Source organism: Podarcis raffonei, chromosome 14 (genome assembly GCF_027172205.1).
Source record: "Podarcis raffonei isolate rPodRaf1 chromosome 14, rPodRaf1.pri, whole genome shotgun sequence".
NCBI lineage: Eukaryota > Metazoa > Chordata > Lepidosauria > Squamata > Lacertidae > Podarcis > Podarcis raffonei.
This window is the reverse complement of record NC_070615.1, coordinates 30,327,828-30,346,011: the sequence shown is the minus strand read 5'-3', so window position 1 is coordinate 30,346,011 and position 18,184 is coordinate 30,327,828. Positions and strand designations below refer to the sequence as shown.

Below are 18,184 nucleotides of genomic sequence, written 5' to 3'. Positions count from 1 at the left end.
CGGTGGGGCCAATCTTGCTGCACCTAAGGGCTGAGGCTCTTCGCCCTCTGCTGGCCACAATGTTTAAGCAGAAGTTGGCTCTGTCTTCTGCTGAGTTGCTCAATCCCATGAAGGCTTTTTCTCATCCCCTCACAAGCCCCAAAGCAGTTCTACATGGCAAATCTTTAGGAAAAAGGAAAAGTCAGGCAGCCCTCCTGAAGTATGAAAGAAGAGGCGAGACTGCTGAACTCCAACTCCCATCACTGGCCATGCTGGCTGCTGGGAGTTGAAGTCCAACAACATCCTGGAGGACCACAGGTTCCCCACCTCTCCAATTTGCTGAGATGGCTTTGATTCACCAGTATGTCTGTCTAATTTAGCTGCATCCCTCCTCACTTTTATGCAGCCTTCCCCAGCCTGCTGCCTATCAGATGTTGTTGGGGGGTTCCCAATGCTCCCACCAGCCAGCCAGCAGGGACAAAGGTGAGTGCCGGTGGGAGCTGCAGTCCAGAAACATCTGTTTGGGAAGGCTGCCTTGCCTCGCTCTTCTGTTCCCTGAAGCAGTGACCAAACAGGCATTGTCCCTGGCTTCTTTTCCTGAAATGCATCAAAAGGGAGGTCTGCATCATGCATGCCAGCGATCAAACTGTACCTTGACTGTCAGCACGAAGAGGAGGCAGGCCGCCAGGCAGCGGAAGGCGGTGTGAAGAGAAGCCACCTGGTAGAAGCTGGTGAAGCCCTGCTTGTCTCTCAGGTACTTGGCCCACTGCCGGTTGGCCAGGGTGACCTGGCTCAAGTGGACAACCACGGTGCCACTGGTCAGAAGGATGAGTAGCCACTGCCAGTAGCTGCCCACGCTGGCAAAATAGGCCCGGCCTGCCTTCTGGATGGAGAGAGACTCTGAGACCACAAAGTAGACGACCACAATCATGAAGAAAACCTGGATCAGGGGGGAAGAGTCTGTTAGTGCCACGGAGATGGCGGCTTCCAGGTTAGCAGCCAAGAATAGCCTACTCAAGAGGAGACTCATTGAACTGAACGGGCCCAAGTGTGCCATGCTTAGCATTGTCAATGGTTCCGCTCTGTGTAGGACTTCCATTGGAAACAACCCCAGGCTTGTATGCGTTTCTCCTTGTTACGGGATGTGAGCTCTCCAGTGTGGAATTTAACACAAATTTTAAACTTTATTGCACAGGAAGTAGAACTATGTACGCTCCTTCCCTGCTTTGATTCCCTTATTGGAGTCTATAAAAAGAGCACAATCTCCATTCTTAGCAACTCTGGGTGCCCTAAAGCAGCCTTCTCCAACTTGATGCTCTCCATATATTTTAGGACTGCAGCTCCCACCCCAATCCTTAGTTAGCACAGCCATGTTTTGGACTACAGCTCCCATCAGCCCCAGCATCATGTTTGGGGCTTATGGGAACCATAGTCCAAAACATCCAGAGGGTACCATGTTGGGAAAGGAGGACAATGCCTCAGCAGGTGACACCTGTCCTCATCCCTTCCCATACTCAAATTCTTCATGTGGTTGGCACTAGATAAAACAGTGTAAACAGGAGAAGCAACAGCATCTATGTGCTCCCCAGTTGGAAGGAAGATCCTTCTGGGAAGAGGCGAGAGAAACCTTTCTTTGGGACTGACCATCATGAGGAGCTGCAGTGTGACTCCCTGGCTAAGCGGAAGGGGCGGGAGAGCAGCCACGGCCACGGCCGGCAGTGCGTGCTTCACTACAGGGAACTCCAGCCTGAGTGTGATGACCGCATGGAGGCCCAAGCCAGGGTTGTATTGGGCCAGTTCCACAAAGACTGCTCGGCTCCTGCAGGAGGTAGAAAAGTGGGTCAACAGCAGCAGCAGCAGAATAACATAGGAAGCTGCCTTATATAGAGTTGGTCCATCTAACTCAGTACTGTCAACACTGACAGGCAGCAGTACTCCAAGGTTCCAGCCAGGGAGTCTCTCCCACCCTTATCTACAGATGTTGGGGGCCAAACCTTGGAGCTTCTGCAGTCCAGCAAGGAAGATAGAGCAGCATCCTGTGTTAAGAGAAGGACTGAACAGGATGGTTCAAGTCTACTTGTTGGATGAGCGAGTCTGCCTAGCCCCTCAGATTGGTCTTATCCGAGGCACTGATTCCCCCAACATGCTTACACGTTGCTGATCCAATTGTTCCGCTGGAGGATCTCTAAGCGAGCCCTGCTTTCTTCAAGAGTCGTTCCCAGATCCTGGACATAACCACCACTGTCATAGAAGGAGAGGTAGCCCCAGTACCAGGCCCTGAAAGAGAAGCAGGGCCAGGCCCTATAGGTCAAGCCGAGTCCTGGATGGAATTCGTCTGGTCCCTTGTCTTCCGTGCATTGGCAGGGCCTGGTGCTCTGCTCTGCTCAGCCCATCTCCTGACTGAAAATGTTTGAAATTTAACTGGAGGACAAGAATGGGCCTTGTCTGCTCTTGCCACAGTGCCTCACACACTTCTGTCCTTTGTTTTGAGCTGGTGTTCATATGCCCAAATGCACTGGGAGCGAGGAGAAGGGATGAGAACTGAAAAAGAGGGGATGATGCCCTCAGGTTTCACTATTCTGGTCTCAAGTTTATCAAGAAGTATCTAGTGTAATTAAATCACCTATTCGGGCTTCTCCACAACTGTCATTATTGAACATGTGGACAATCAACACAAAAGCTTGTTGCCCTAAGGAGCTTTTGACGTGAATGTTAGCTGCAGCCAGGATTTCAATAGCTCAGCAATGGAAAACCTTGAGAAATCTACATTTGCCTTTGTGGTATAGGAACTTATGGACTTCAGTTATTGTGGGGAAAATTACACACAGGCTGTGTGTTTCCAGGGGGGTGGAGGATCCAGAACACTTTTAGGACATCTGGTGGGGTTTTATTTCCAATGCTTTGGACTTAGATGCTTAACATTCACCATCCCTGCCTGCTTGGGAAATCTGGATTTCTTGAGTTATATTGGTGTGGCACCATTTCTTTCTCTTATTATTAATTGCTTGTTTGCTTTGTATATGGCATGATGGTATACCCTGCTATCGTACTTTTGGGTTGCTAGTAATGGTAATAAAGGGATTAAAAAAGTTTTTTGAAGAAGAAGATACAGGGAGCTGGCAGGAAATGCCCTTCCTTTGATTTCTGCAAGGGATGTACAGGAGGAATCTAGTGCTTCTTACCCTGGCAGATCAGGTGGCGAGTAAGTCCATGATGTTGTGAGGTTGCCGGCAACACTCTTCCAGCCTACTGCGTAACTGGCCGTGTCAAAGCTGTCTGAACCAAGGATGCATTTCCCCCCGGTTGCAGATGGATCGGTCCCACTAAGGATATGGCGGATGGAACTGGGACACTCCGCTGGAAAAAAGCAGTCAGAAGAGGGTTCTCCATTGGTTGCACTGCTGTGATGACATTGCTGCATTATTATTTTGATGACCTTGCTTAGTTCTGAGGTTTTAACTTAGGGTTCCAGTGTATATTGTTTTAAATGGCAATACATTTTATGTAACATACCCTGGGACTGTTTGGTGAAGGGAAGGCTGGAAGTATTTTGTTTTAGTGTTTGGAAGGAAAGGTGGAATATAAAAGCAAGTAATACATCTACAAACAACAGACTAGGCAAGATATCTGCTTAAAATGCTTGTTGTGTGTTCCTGAATCTATATATAAAATAAATGTGTATGTGTGTGAATTTATTACATATTTCTACTTCCATCTCTCAAATGTTCCCAAAATTACAGCCTCTGGCTTTTGAAAAGAGAATCTAAAATGGCAGCATCCTGTGTTACAATTTTCAGGCGCAGAATCGAGAGAGGCAAGAAATCAAAAGGGTTGCCTGCTAGCCAAGGCTTGTTCCATGGAAGGAAAGGCCCTCCACCACCTGGGCCTGACACTGTTGGTTGTCTGCACAGACTACAAATTGACACAATCAGACCCCAGGGGGTTAGCAAGAGGTGCTGGGAGATTAAATTATTTTGGATCTGCCTTTGCCAGCCTGGTGTCCTACAGTCTTTTGGACTATAACTCCCATCAGCCCCAGCCAGCATGGCTGTAAGATGCTGGAACTTATGGGAGCTGGGGTCTAGCAATATCTGGTGGGTGTCAACTGAAGGCTGTTCTAAATGCTTCAAGCCTGCGCATGACAACAGAGGCTCACACACCACCACCACCACTGTTGTGAGTCCTGCAGAGACAGGAAACTGCTTCACTTACAGAAATAATCTAGCTGCCAAACTCCACAGTAGCTGCAGATTCTGAACAATCTTCAGTGGCAGCCAGGACCTTCCCATCCAAATCAGGTCGCAGCTTGGCCACCAGCCAAATCTGGTGGAAGAAGCTACAGAGGCCACTTGTGCCTCTGGTGATCCAGTAATGGACCCAGGAGTGCTCCCAAGTGGCACATATGCACCTCCAGAGGAGTTTGACCCCATCCAGGACCATCTTAATGAGGATCTCCCACCTACCTTCTTGGAGGCGGATCTGCCGCAGCCGTGGAGACCCCAGGGTAACACTGTAACTTCCCCGGCCTGACTGGTTGTTGTAGAGATAGGGCAACAGCCCCTGGGACATCCAGACCCAGAACTCATCAGATCTGTGCAGGCATGGTGGGGAGAGGAAAAGGAAGGAGGCGGTTGAGTGGAGACTTTGCAATTCTGCAGCCATTTTGGCATTAAGCAACCAAAACTGAATGGTTCAGACTTCAGTAGTCACCAGTTTCCGTGGCAAAGAGGAAAGAGGAATTTCTTGGGCCTGGCAAGGAGTTTCTGTCCCTGCAATATGACATCACTTATGCAGGGAAGCTGACTTACACTGAGTCAGATCCCTGGTCCATCAAATTATGTATTGTCTACGCCACTCTTCCCCAACCTTGTGAACGCCAGACATTTTTTTCCCACCAGCAAAGCTGAGCAGAGTGCTGAAGAGGAACATTTCCAAACATTGGGCTGGAGACCTGAGCAGCAGCTGAGCTATGCTGAAATACCTCTTGATGCGCAGGAACTGCTCACTGCCCAGCTGCTGCTTGATGGAGCTCTGCAAGAGGAACGCCCGGCTGTTGTGCGAAGCATCACCATAGTTGGTCAGGAGGGTCGCCAGGAGGAACAGCATGTAGATGAAGAAGTTCTAGCAGGGATGACAGACGGAGGCTCTGATTCGCTCTCTTGCTGGGAACCACCTGTGGCTGCCTCAGCAGAAGAGCCACCCACAGCTTGCACAAAGCAGCAGAATCTCACCCCCTGCCCGCCCTTGGAGTGGGACCACCATGCACAGGGATGCTCCTTAGATTGGGAGCTGTTGGATGAGCCCCTCTTGGAACATAGAAAGCTGCCTTATGCTGAGTTGGACCATTGGTCCATGTAGCTTAAGCACTGTTGACACACTGAGTGGCAGCAGAGACTCTCCAGGACTGCATCCAGGGAGACTCTCCAGTCCTACCAGGAGATGGCATAAGGGATTCAACTTGGGACCATCTGCCTGCAGAGCAACTGCTCTACCACTGAGCTCCAGCCTGTCTTCTGTGCTCCTCTCCCTATGGAAAGCTGCCTTATCTCAAGTCAGACCATGGGTCCATTTAAGCTCTTAAGGATTTTAGGCAAGGAGTCTTGTTCAGTCCTCCCTGGAAAAGCCATTGGGGATTGAATCTGCGACATTCTAAAGCAGTTGCTCTGCCACTGAGCTTTCAAAGTGCCCAGTGTTGTCTGGAAGGCACACAGGGCCTGCCCTCCTCCTCCTCCTCCTCCTCCCCTCCCTTGCAAGTCTCCCTCCTAAAATGCATCAGACGCCACAAACTGGCAGCAGCTCCCCCTCTTCACCTTGAGCAGGCCGTGCAGAAGCTTCACTTTCTTGGCCTCTTCCTTGGCTTGAAAGAGAGCGAATCCCTGAGGGGGCCGGACTCGGCCAATCTTCTCCGACACGTGCTCCACGAACGGGTACTCCACCAGAGTGTCGTCCTCCTCGGGGTGCAGGCGCTTGGCCACCAGTGAGAAGTAGAGGGCCTCCAGCAGAACCTGAGCAGGGCAGAGGGAGAACATTCAAGGAGGTGGCTTCTTGGACCACTTGACCAGTGCACAAGTCATCAGTGGGTCCGAGACACATCCGTGAATTGTAATTCTCATGTCCACTGCCAAGAAACTTTGGCGGGCGGTTGATTTTATTTCTATTTATATGCTGCTCAATCGGAAATGGGACATGGGTTGGAATGGCAACCTGGAATTGTCCGGAAGCAACCTCTCCCGCTGAGCTTCCATCAGAGCCTACCTTGGATGGTTCCCACAGCAAGAAGGAGGAGAGGAAGCTAAAAATCCCTGAGATGAGCCACATGAGGGCCACGCTGGAGGTGAAACCCACTCCAATCCACACAGAGACTCCAAAGCAGATGACCAGGCAGGCCAGGCTGATGGCATGGGCCAGGTAGGAGCACCAGAAGGGAAGCAGGCGCTTCCGGAGAGCGTGATCTGTGACTGCAGGAGACACACACAAACACACACATGACAGAAGTGGTTAGCAGGGGCTGGTTTGCTTTATTCAGTCTGATTCTGTGGGGCAGGGAGAGCAGCTACATGCTACACACGCAAGGCAGGGTCTGCACCATTCTTTAAAGTTTTGAACCCTTTTATATAAATAGAGGGGGAAAGATGGTATTTGGAAGAGTGTAGTAGTAGTAGTAGTAGTAGTAGTGATAATAATAATAATAATAATAATAATAATAATAATAATAATAATAAATTTTATTTATACCCCGCCCTCCCCAGCCAAGGCCGGGCTCAGGGCGGCTAACAACCAATAATAAAAACAAGTTGAATGAATACAACTTAAAAACAAGATTAAAATACAACATTAAAACATTAAAATGCAGCCTCATCACAGGAGGAAAAAGGAAAAAAGAAAGAGGGGGAGAGAATCAAACTGGCTCCAAGCCAAAGGCCAGGCGGAACAACTCTGTCTTACAGGCCCTGCGGAAAGAAATCAGATCCTGCAGGGCCCTGGTCTCATGAGACAAAGCGTTCCACCAGGCCGGAGCCAGTGTTGAAAAAGCCGTGGCTCTGGTTGAGGCTAATCAAACTTCCTTAGGGCCTGGGACCTCTAGGGTGTTGCTATTTATGGACCTTAAGGTCCTCTGTGGGGCAATTACTTCTTATTTTTCTCAAGATCTGCACACCCTGTCCTGGTGCTGCAACAGAAGCTGGTACGAAGCACCACAGGGGCTGGGCAGATGCCCTCATGAAAGGTTGCAGACCTGCACGTATGTGCACATCCAAAGAGTTACAGGAGTCAGTAATCTGGCTTCGTTCCATGTGGGGAGGATGTAAGAACATAAGAAGAGCCTGCTGGAGCAAGCCAAGAGCCTAGCTTCCTGTTCTCACAGTGGCCTACCATAAGCCCACAAGCAGGATCCAAGCACAAGAGCACTCTCTCCTGCTGGAGTATTCTGGTATTCAGAAGCATTCCTGCCTCTGACCGTAGGGGCAGAACATACCCATCATGGCTAGTAGCCACAGATAGTCTAATCCTCCTCCCTGAATTTGTCTCCTCCTATTTCAGAGCCATCCAAGTGGGTGGCCATCACTGCCTCCTGTGGGAGCGAGTTCCATAGTTTAACTACGCACTGTTCTGACTCTTCCAATGCAATAGAGAAGGTCTTCAGCTGAGGCAGAGTGGGAGTGTGATAAGCTGAAGGTGACGGAATTCATATCAGTGGTTCCCATAGTGGGTGGTACCACCTTCTGGGGGGTGATGGGATTATCTAGGGGGCACCACAGGGGCATTGGAGGTGTAAATGGCTATCATACTTTGAAAAGCTGGCATCACTGGATCAAGTTCGTTAACTTTGTGGAATTAATTAAACTAAATAGTTTTAACCGGATTTTGAATAACTGTGCAATTAATTGTTACTGTTTTGAATTTTATTGTGTTATTATCTTCCTTGGAGGGCTGTGAAAATTGCTATAATGAATAATGCTTTTCATAGGGTAGGGGACGCAGGGATGAATTTATGGAACTAAGAGGGCAGTGGCCAGAAAAAGCTTGGAAACCGCTGGTTTAGAAGAAATCCTATCACAAGGGGATGGGAGGTGGCTCAGTCTCTGGGAAGAAGATGCTGGCCTAGGCAGGACTGGAAAGTGAAGGTGACATGATGGGTCTAGAGGTCTGTGCATTCCTCACCACTCCCACAATCCCACTTCCAAGCTGGTCACCAATTGCCATATCCCACCCTACCTGTTCGCGTTGATTTGGCCGAGCGGTTCAGTTCTCTGCCAGGGGCTGCTGCTGCTGCTACATTCTGCCCTTTCTCGGTCAGCCGCTGCATCATGATAGTCTCTGTCTTCTCCCCAAGCATGCTGGATCTGCCAGAAAAAAACACAAGGGCGTTAAGCACTCCTTTGGGATGGGGGTCAGTAAGCAGCTGGCCTCGTGCACAGGCACCAGCACCACTACCTCCTCTGTCATGGGAGACTTACAGCCCTGAGATGAGGTCAGTTTCAACCCTGGGGTATGGTCCCATTTCCTGAGGGTGGGAGAGGCTGCCAGCTCCATCGGTGAGAATCTGCCGGATCAGATCTTCATCTGCGACCAAGAAACGTGTGTCAAGCTGGGTTCACATCAAGATATGTTAGCAGCGTGAAGTGTGCTTGTGTGGGGCATATGCGTTACTCTGCAAATATATGCAGAACAGGTTTGCAAAAGGCTGGTTCTCCCATGCAGCAATCTCTGAGAGTCCTCCTTGGCCCTATGCTGCGTGCGGTGGACATGAATGCCCTAGAAAGGGGGAAAGTGAACCCTCTGCCTCTCACGCATTCTTACTCTGCCTTTCTTCAACTGCATAAGTATTTCCTTCCTTTGTTCCTTCCACTCCTCTGTATAAACAGCACTCAGGTTAACAGGGCCGGACCTACTATATTGGGCGGAGTGTCACCTCCCTCAGACAACAGCTGCCAGAGGGTGGCAGCACCTCCCAACCCCCAATTCTGCTTGAATCCCTTAATCTATCCTGCTCTGCACTTCCTCAGGTAGCAGGCTACCCTCGGGAACCATGTAGATCAATATCCCAATGCCAGGGTTGAAATCTGATGCAACGGCCCCTCTAGATTCTCTGCTAGTCCTTCATCTCAGGCAGCAAATCTCTTGTTCCTGACTATTAAGGGCACCTGGCAAACCTCAGAAGGGAAGCTGCAGCCCTCCAGATGTTTGACTCCAGCTCCCAGCAGCCCGCACAGTCAGGGAAGATGAGAGTTGTAGTCCAGCAACACCTGGAGGGCCACAGGTTCCCCACCTCTGTGTTAAAGAGAAGTAAATGTTTGTTGCAAAGAATCCTTTATGAATCCATTCAGATTTGGACTGTTTTCCTGTCCACCCGCCTCATACCTGAAGCTGAGAAGTATCTGGCCTGAGCTTGCGGGAAGCCAAGCGACAAACTATCCTCCTCAGCCGCCAAGGGAGCCTCCAGGCCAAGATGGCGACTGGTCCTGCCCCTCTTCAGCTTCTGGATTGTGTTGCCCATGATGGAAGGGTCGCTGAGCAGGTCGGGCCAGTTGAGCAGGGCCTCGTTGGAGTGCCACCGTATTAGGCTGAGGCAGAAACAAGAGCAGGGAGGAAGGATGAGCACGGGAACAAGGAACACCCTTAGGCAGAGCTCTTTAATAAATACAATCCTCCTCTTCAAGCTGACCTCACAGCCCAAACTGAAGCCAAATGCATACATCTCAGTGTGGCGTAGTGGTCAGAGTGATGGACCTAGGACCTGCGAGACCAGGCTTCAAATCCCTGTTCTGCCATGAAACTCACTGGGAGACCTTGGGCCTGTCACAGTCTCTCAGCCTAACCTCCCCTCACAGAGTTGTTGTGAGGATAAAATGGGAAGAGAACCATGTACAGCACCTTGAAGGAAAGCGGGATATAAATGCAACAAATAAATAAATCCCATTTACCTTTTCGAATCGTCCAGGAACAAATCTGTTTTGGTCTGCTCTGAAAAGGCCTGTAAGGGAAGGAAAGAGGGTTCACTGCTCAGCCAGCCTTGGTTCTTTGGGATCAACGCAGCCCCTTAGGGAGGACCACTGTGAAGACTATTCATTGTACACTAGGCCACAAGCAGCTGACATGAGCCCCTCACTCAGGTGTTGCTGGACTCCAACCCCATCCATCAGCTCTAGTCAGCAAGGTCAATGGGTCAGGGATGATGGAAGTTCAGGACCTCAAGGACCTTAACTCTCAGCCTAACCCACCTCACGAGGTTGTTGTGAAGATAAAATGGAGAGGGGGGAGAACCAAGTACACCACTTTAATGCTCCTTGGAGCAAATGTGGAATATTAATGTAGTAATATTAATAATAAGGATGGGAGTTGAGAGACCAGCAACATCACGAGGGCCAGGGGCTCTCCACTGCTGAATGAGGTAAAAGGACACAGATCTGAGGGAAAGAAAGGCAGGGCTTGAAGTGGGGCAGGGCCTAGGACCCCTTTAAAAACCACCCCACACTTCTGTCCTGCCACTTGCCACTCTCACCTCTGTCCGAAGCCCAGGGAAGGTGAGGAAGGCGCTCTCCATAAGAGACGAGTCCAGGTAGTTGTCGATCTCTAAGGACTGCTGGTCTGAATGGGCCAGGGACTGGCTGACAGACACCTAGGAGAGAAGAGGGCGCTTGAGGCAAGGAAGGACATTTTCCTTACAGCTGGAAGGGCAAATTTATCAGACTTTCCCAGGTAACCCCAACTTTTGAGGGAGTCACTTTGATCTTATTTTCAATGGAAAAAGACAGCCAGCTGCCAACAGCTCTTACCTTCTCTCCCTTTCCCTATTTAAAATATAGCTGTCAGGGATGGGGGATGAGGGTGCCACTTCTCTAAGTCAGAAATTCACAAGAACCATTGACTTGCTAAACATCTTTGTTACTCAGAGGGGCCTGTTCAGTCACATTTAAGCTTCCAGAAATCGATCTCTGCGTGAAACGCCAGAGGACTGTTGCCAGTCTGAGCAGAAGAACGCAGCCAGTTGGGTCAATGGCTACCAAACTTGGTGGTATAAGATGGCTTCATATGTGCCACCCATGAGCTGTTTTCCTCTTCTGGGCACCACCCAATCTTGAAGAGGAACCTCAAAAATTCTGATAAAGAACTGTGCATTCAGTAAATGATGTAAAACACAGATGTACACAAGCAAAATATTATAATGCATGGATAAATAAACATGACTATCTTCTCTAAAAACAGGGATTGCCATGTTTGCATTCCAACCCATTAAGGAAATAAGCAGTGAAATGTATTAAATGAAACATTCTGGCTAAAACTGGTAACCATAGAACACAGGAAGCTGCCTTATAGCAAGTCAGGTGACCCTTGGCTCAACTAGTTCCATGCTGCCTGCACTAACCAGCAGCTGTTCTGCAGTTGTTCAGGCAGGGAGTTTTTCCTGGCCCTCACCTGGAGATTGATCCTGGGACCTTCTGCATGCAGAGCAGATGCTCTAACATTGAGCTATAGCCATTTCCCAAAATCTAAAATCATATTTATTGCAATGGCCTGCGGCCAATTGAAGGCCTTGCCCAGAAGCAGTCTACTGCCCCTTTCCCCAACTCACTGTTACCTTGCTCCGTGCCATACGGAAGAGGAAGAGGAGGGCCAGGTACAGGGGATAGACAACCAAACTGGACACCAGACCAACCACAGCTGTCTCACCGTTGACCGGGATCAAGGTGGAGATGGCCACGTTGCTAGGAAAAGACAGGAGAGAGTAAGCAGGGAGGACGCTAGCACCATTTCTAGTGCAAGACAATGCTGAGATGGATGCCCGCCCCCATATTTATGAGTGTAAGGTGTTTTAAATTGTTTTTAATATTGTTTCTAATGCTGTAACCAGCCCTGGTACCTTAGGGTGATGGGCAGGAAATAAACAAATAAAAAAGGCAGCTACCTTTTGTGGTATGTTCTTAAGGCCACAGGACACAAGTGAAACACTGGCCATGCTATCTCACAGCCTCCCCACTGATCTATCTTTGGAAGGAAGTGCCCCTTCTGGGCTAGATAGGATCAGAAATTCCCAACACACCTGAAGTTGACATCTCCCACAATGCCGTACCACACGGCATTGGCACACAGGAAGAGGAAAACAAGGAGGCAGCAGCAGGATGCCCTCTGGACGCGGGTGAAGCGGCTGCGAGGGGGGCGATCCCACAGGGACAGCCAGACATGCTTCTCAAAGAAACCCCGCTGCAGCTCCTCAATGAAGATCCGCAGGAAGCTCCTGAGGTCAGCCTCGCCTGCGGAGCCAGAAGCGGGGGAAGGGTCAGTCAAAATGCCCATCTTAACATTATTGTCCCTGCAGAGAAGGAATCTCACCTCAACCCGAACCCCCAAGTGACTGTCCTCATTTCAGTCTTCAAAGTTTGACTGGGGTTCAAGCGGAACCCCATTTCAGCTTGCCACATTTATTTATTTATTTATTTATTTATTTATTTATTAAAATGTTTAAACAAAGTATTAATAATACAAATAAAAATGTGCAAACCCGCCCCCCCCCCGAGACCATTATTTACCATAATTTTCCAACTTTCCAAAAATTTAACACTTCTTGAGATGGCTTGACCCCTTTTTGTTTTAACAATACAAATTCCACAAATATTTTCCACATTTCCTCAAAGTCCATATTCCCCTTCTTACTTTGATAGCACACGTAAAATTATCATTAATCACTATCTCCCTCACTTCTTTATACCATTCTTCTATTTGAAATCCACCTTGCTTTTTCCATTTCCTAGCTATGATCACTCTCACCGCTGTCAGCAAGTTTGTGATTATTGCCACATTTATTTAACAAAAGGTATAAATTGCTAAATCATCAACAACGAAAACCCTAATGGGAGCTATAATTGAAAATGGCCATGCCAGCTGGGGCAGATGGGAGTTGCAGTCCAAAAAATCTGGAGGGCAACAGCTTTGGGAAGGCTGTTGTAGGCAGATTTTGCGTCTTCAGTGTGCTCCCTTCCCACTCACTGGCAGCAAAGACTTCCTTCTCCACCAGGCCGTCATTCTCCTCGCTTTCGACAGACAGCCAGTCGTTCACCAGGAAGTGGTAGCTCTTGCAGGTCTGCAAGTCTCTGACAATGACGTGCTGCAGGTACCATGATGGATTTAGCCCTAAGCAGCATGGAAAAAAGGAAACACAGCTTTAAGACATCTTCTTTTTATCTAATTTGATTCCAAGTTGCATCCACTAACATTCTCCATGAATTTAAACTGTTTTTGGGGGGCAGGCGGGGGGGGGGAATCCTGAGTACAGGGGTGGCGCAAGACATTTTGCTGCCTGAGGTGAAATACAAGATGGCAACCCCTTGTTGGACATACAAAAGTCAAATGAAAAGGTAGCTAAATTTGACTTCAACACTGGCAATGGGATTCATAGGAAATGCGGAACAGGCTGTTTGGCCCACATACATCTGTCCTCCAACAGAGAAGGATGATAATTGGGAGATGCACAAAGAATAGTCACTTCTCCTTAAGGCTGCTCACTTCTCCTTCTTAAGCCATATGCTGCCCGAGGCAGTTGCCTCATTCTGACTGATGATCAAACCAGCCCTGCCTGAAAAGGGTCTGTGTAGTTTTTTAAGTGACCGTTTTACATTCATTATGTTTCTCATTCAGCTTTAACAATTCAGGCTCTGCTAAACTGTAATTATGATATTCTCTGCGAAATGCTAGCAATGAGTTTTGTCCTTTGTCTTGGCAGATGGGAGACACGCAGCTTCAAGGGGGGGGGGGAGGCTCCAGCAGGAAACTGCCAAGTTGCAATTCATCAAGAATTGCAGCTCTATTTATTTGGGTTGCAGAGGCTGGATGGATCCCAATTTGTTGTCTAGGCGCACACTTTGCACACACAACTGAGCTGGTATGGGGTGGGATTGAGTGTTATCTCTACCCACCGACGCAACCTAATAACCGCTAATAACCCTGGGAGAGCCAGTGTGGTGTAGTGGTTAGAGGGCCAAGCTCACTGGGTGTGACCTTGGGCCAGTCACTGTAGTCTCTCAGCTTAGCCTACCTCACAGGGCTGTTGTGTGGATTACATGAGGAGGGGGAGAGCCAGGCAACAACAAACACAAACGAACAGGCTTTGGGTCCCAAGGCCTGGTGCGCCTCAGCTGCAGTCTGCTCTCACATACGCACCTTTGTTGTCGTGCCAGATGCGAATCTTCCACACGCTCCCAAGGCTCCGTTCTGTGGCGATCTGGAAGATATTGAGGCTGTTGCGGTGGAAGGCGTTTTCCCCATCCAGGTGCCGGTGCCCAGATTTGCTCTCCATCCCATACAGAGTGATTCCCACATGAGCCGTTGTCCCTGGAAGGAAGGAGGGAGTGCAAATTCTTAAAGAAGGGAAGTAGCCTGGTTTTTGTCTCATGTGGGGCAGGGGAGAGGAAGGTGAAACGGGACCCTTCAAGCATCCTTCAACCCCCAGCCTCCAGTCTGGGGCAAATGATCCCCCACCCTCTTTGCACCTCAGCTTTGCATCTGGAGAAAGGGGACCCCAGGGAGGAAAGGCGTCCAGTTCATTTTAATTCGCAGTTCCTGATCCAATAACTGAAGTGAAGATTTGCACTACTCTGAATTGCGTGGTGCGGTTTTATGTCAGGGTTTTTTTTTTTAAAAAAAAACGTCAGGAAAATTTAACTGTGACCCACCTTACATTGCGAATTACATTAAAAATGCATTGTTTGGGGGGAAAGGGCAAACAAAAGAAACCCCAATTCTCTAACACACATCCACACAGTTATTTAACATACAGCCTGAGGAAGTGTCCCAGTGATCTCAAAAGGTCACTCGTGACTTTGTGGCACTTTGATTGGTTTTAAATTATTCACTATTATTCATTAAATTTGCTAGCAACTTGTTACACACAAAGGCCTCAAAAAGCAACATTAGGGTGGCAAGATTCATTCGACGGTGGAGCAGGCTCCTTTGAAAGCTGGTGGACTCTTCTTCATTGGAGGTTTTTCAGCAGAGGTTGGGGCGACTACCTGTCAGGGATTCTTGAGCTGCGATTCCTGCACTGCAAGGGGCTGGACTAGATGACCCTTGGGGGTCCCTTCCAACTGTACACAATTCTATTATGCCTTGCAACGTATTTAAAACGTTAGCGTAAATAAGCATAAGTAATAATTTAAAGACATTCATACAAAAACACATGCAGGTAATAAAAAAACCACACCCCTAAAGGGAGATTACTGTCCAGCAGGGTTCAGATTATTCTCCATCCCCTCCCTTCACAGAAAGGGGAAGAGCACCAGGCTTCACAAAGGCCTCCCCCCATCCCCAACCAGCAAGTTTGGGAAGGGTTATTCTGCATTCTGGTCAGAACAGGAACATGCTTCTCTGGTGTGCTATTCCACCACACCCAGGGATCACATTACAGCATCCTTGAGAGGAGCAGCTGAGGGGTTGGACGGATCCGTCCTCCATTTCCTCTCCAAACAGGAGTGGCTCTAATACTCATTCTCTTGCCAGGATTTTACTGGGAGGGGATGTTTGTCCTGGATATTCTCTCCACAGAGCGGCTAAAAAGGCTTAATCCAGGCTCCTCTTTGCTCTGTCAACGGCTGCCAAGGGCGCAACAGTTCCACCTAGCCCACCCCAGTGACCCTCTTGATCTGTGGTGTGCGGTTTAAGCAGGGTGGCCTTCACCAACCTGGTGCTTTTTCCAAAAACTTTTTTTTTAAGAGGAGAAGAACTAAGCTCTAGTCAGAACAGAGCAACTGAAATTAAGCCCATGGATTCCAATGGGTCTCCGCTGAGTAGAATTCAGCTGGCTGCAGTCCTAAAAAGCTAAAACTAAACCTAAGCATGCTTACTTCCTCCTCCCTCCCGAACCATTCCCCTTTTATGCCATGTCTGCTTGGATTGTAAACTTGCAGGTAGGGATGGTCTTCCCCCCCGTTATTGGTTTACAAGCCACTCCTGAAGCCTTTTTTGGTTTGAAGTGCAGGAGAAAAAGGCCATTATTTTGTAAAGGTCTATTTTTATTTTAAAAACTCATACCCAATACAAAGTATCTTTTTATAATACACTAGAATAAAAGAAATGGTTTCAAAATCTAATCTAAAAGGGAACAGGAGAAAAGAGGAGGAAAAAGGAAAAAAGAAAGAAAAGAAGATGGGGAAAGAATAAAAAGTCTTCTGGTTCTCTGTCTGTCATGAACATCCAACTATTTTGTTTTCTGTAAGTCAATATTGTTTTCAATCTTCAAATCCAGCTATTACAAGTTCATTTCCCTTTTCATGCAAAAAGTCCATAATAAGTTTCCAGTCCTTAATAAATGTCAATACTGATTCTTCTCTAAACACATTCTTCTCTTTGCCACCTCAGCTAAGTCCATTAATTTTATGAACCATTCCTCCATAGTAGGTAGGGCTGTATCTTTAAATAATTAAGCGCTAACATGGCTGCGGGAGAAGACACAAACATTTCTTTGAGAGTGCCCAGAGCATCACAGCTACTCACCTGACCCCTTGCCCCAGCCCGTTTTCACCAGGACCTCATACTTGTACAGCCCATTCTTCCCACAAAAAGGGATCACCCCTGCGCGGTTGATGTCGATCAAGTCCAGTTTGTGCACAATCACAGCCGCCACCGAGTATGTCACAAAACAGATGGCGCAAGTCAGCAGCACAATGTAGTTCACACCTGGGCCTGGAGGCTGAGCGAAATATAAAGCATATATATATGTGTGTGTGTCTATGTGCTTTCCTTTCCTGCAGAAATTTATAGGTTACTTTGAGGAACAAGGCAGCTCAACCATACAATGACAGATTAAAAATACAATCACTATATAAAGTTATTTATTCCATGTAATGTATATACTGCTTGATTGTAAGGAAAAAAGGGGGTGGGGAATCAAAACAACAGAAGTACCAATATAAGGATCAATATAAAAAGGTAAAGGGACCCTTGACCATTAGGTCCAGTCGTGGGCGACTCTGGGGTTGCGGCGCTCATCTCGCTTTATTGGCCGAGGGAGCCGGCGTACAGCTTCCGGGTCATGTGGCCAACATGACTAAGCTGCTTCTGGCGAACCAGAGCAGTGCACGGAAACGCTGTTTATCTTCCCACCGGAGTGGTACCTATTTATCTACTTGTACTTTGACATGCTTTTGAACTGCTAGGTTGGCAGGAGCAGGGACCGAGCAACGGGAGCTCACCCCGTCGCAGGGATTAGAACCTCCGACCTTCTGATCAGCAAGTCCTAGGCTCTGTGGTTTAACCCACAGCACTACCCGCATCCCTAAGGATCAATATAGAAAAAGTTAAAAGCAGCTGTTTGAAAAAGTTAATAACCCTTAGACTTGACTCACAGGCCGAATGAACTGCACAGAATGAAGGGGGACAAAAAGGCTTGCGCCAAAAGCTGTCAGATGCTGGGTTAAGCACACAGCCTTGTCAGGGGTGGCCCCCTCCAAGGGAGCCATGCCTTCAGTCTTCCAGTGCCCCTCCTGCTCGTTGAAATATTGGCACAAGGAACTGTACAGGCCCAGGGTCACTTCCACAGCAGTCCAGGCAAAGTGGTTGGTGATGTTCAAGTAATATTCCCTCGCAGGGTTGCTGGTGCTAAGGGAGAGAAAGAAAGAAATAGTAAGGAAGGACTGGTTGTAGAGGCACACTTGACCTGGGGTTGTGAGGAGACTTTGGTTCATGGTTCAACCACACATCTTCAATCCAGGCAGATGAATCAGAATAGTTGTATCTCTGCATTCAAGGCATGGATTTAAGGGAGGAGAGACATCCATCCACCTCCTGCTATATCCACTAGTGTCAGCCACTAGGCTAGCTTCTTCCAGACCCCACCCACAGCAAGCTCTTTCCCTGCCTGGGAGCTCATTGCGGGCTCTCTTGCATAGCTGCAGAGGTGTCACTTACTCAGGGGAGACAAAGAAGGTGTAGCGCCGGTGGTCACCCTGAGGCATCCTGGTCATATCCTCCAGGTAGATCTTCTTGGAGGCTGTGCAGTTGTGCTGGTGGGTCTCAAGTGAGTGGAAGAGACAGACAGCAATGAACGGCTCCTGCTCACTGGACACATAACGGCCTTGTTGTTGGGAGGAGGAGAGGAAAGACAGGGTCAGAAAACAACTAGATAGGGGAGCCATGAGCAACAGAGATTGTGCAATAGAACTCTTATTCATATAGGATTGAGATGATAGATAGATAGATAGATAGATAGATAGATAGA

At 48.4% G+C, this 18,184-nt stretch overlaps 1 protein-coding gene across 2 annotated transcripts in view; it reads right to left on the bottom strand.

Moving 5' to 3' along the window:
* The window catches only part of PKD1 (polycystin 1, transient receptor potential channel interacting), a 104,645-nt gene that overhangs the window by 2,784 nt on the left and 83,677 nt on the right, over positions 1–18,184 (bottom strand). For both annotated transcript variants that reach the window (XM_053365822.1, XM_053365823.1), the window contains exons 24-43: positions 17,875–18,040; positions 17,313–17,565; positions 16,462–16,657; positions 14,134–14,304; positions 12,964–13,107; positions 12,020–12,230; positions 11,558–11,684; positions 10,481–10,597; positions 9,903–9,952; positions 9,340–9,542; positions 8,436–8,541; positions 8,194–8,321; positions 6,235–6,437; positions 5,790–5,984; positions 4,961–5,100; positions 4,443–4,570; positions 3,162–3,336; positions 2,131–2,256; positions 1,624–1,798; positions 632–919 (exon numbers count right to left, since the gene is read on the bottom strand). In XM_053365822.1, the coding sequence (XP_053221797.1) occupies positions 632–919; positions 1,624–1,798; positions 2,131–2,256; positions 3,162–3,336; positions 4,443–4,570; positions 4,961–5,100; positions 5,790–5,984; positions 6,235–6,437; positions 8,194–8,321; positions 8,436–8,541; positions 9,340–9,542; positions 9,903–9,952; positions 10,481–10,597; positions 11,558–11,684; positions 12,020–12,230; positions 12,964–13,107; positions 14,134–14,304; positions 16,462–16,657; positions 17,313–17,565; positions 17,875–18,040 (3,302 nt within the window). The remainder of the gene's footprint in view (positions 1–631; positions 920–1,623; positions 1,799–2,130; positions 2,257–3,161; positions 3,337–4,442; positions 4,571–4,960; positions 5,101–5,789; positions 5,985–6,234; positions 6,438–8,193; positions 8,322–8,435; positions 8,542–9,339; positions 9,543–9,902; positions 9,953–10,480; positions 10,598–11,557; positions 11,685–12,019; positions 12,231–12,963; positions 13,108–14,133; positions 14,305–16,461; positions 16,658–17,312; positions 17,566–17,874; positions 18,041–18,184) is intronic.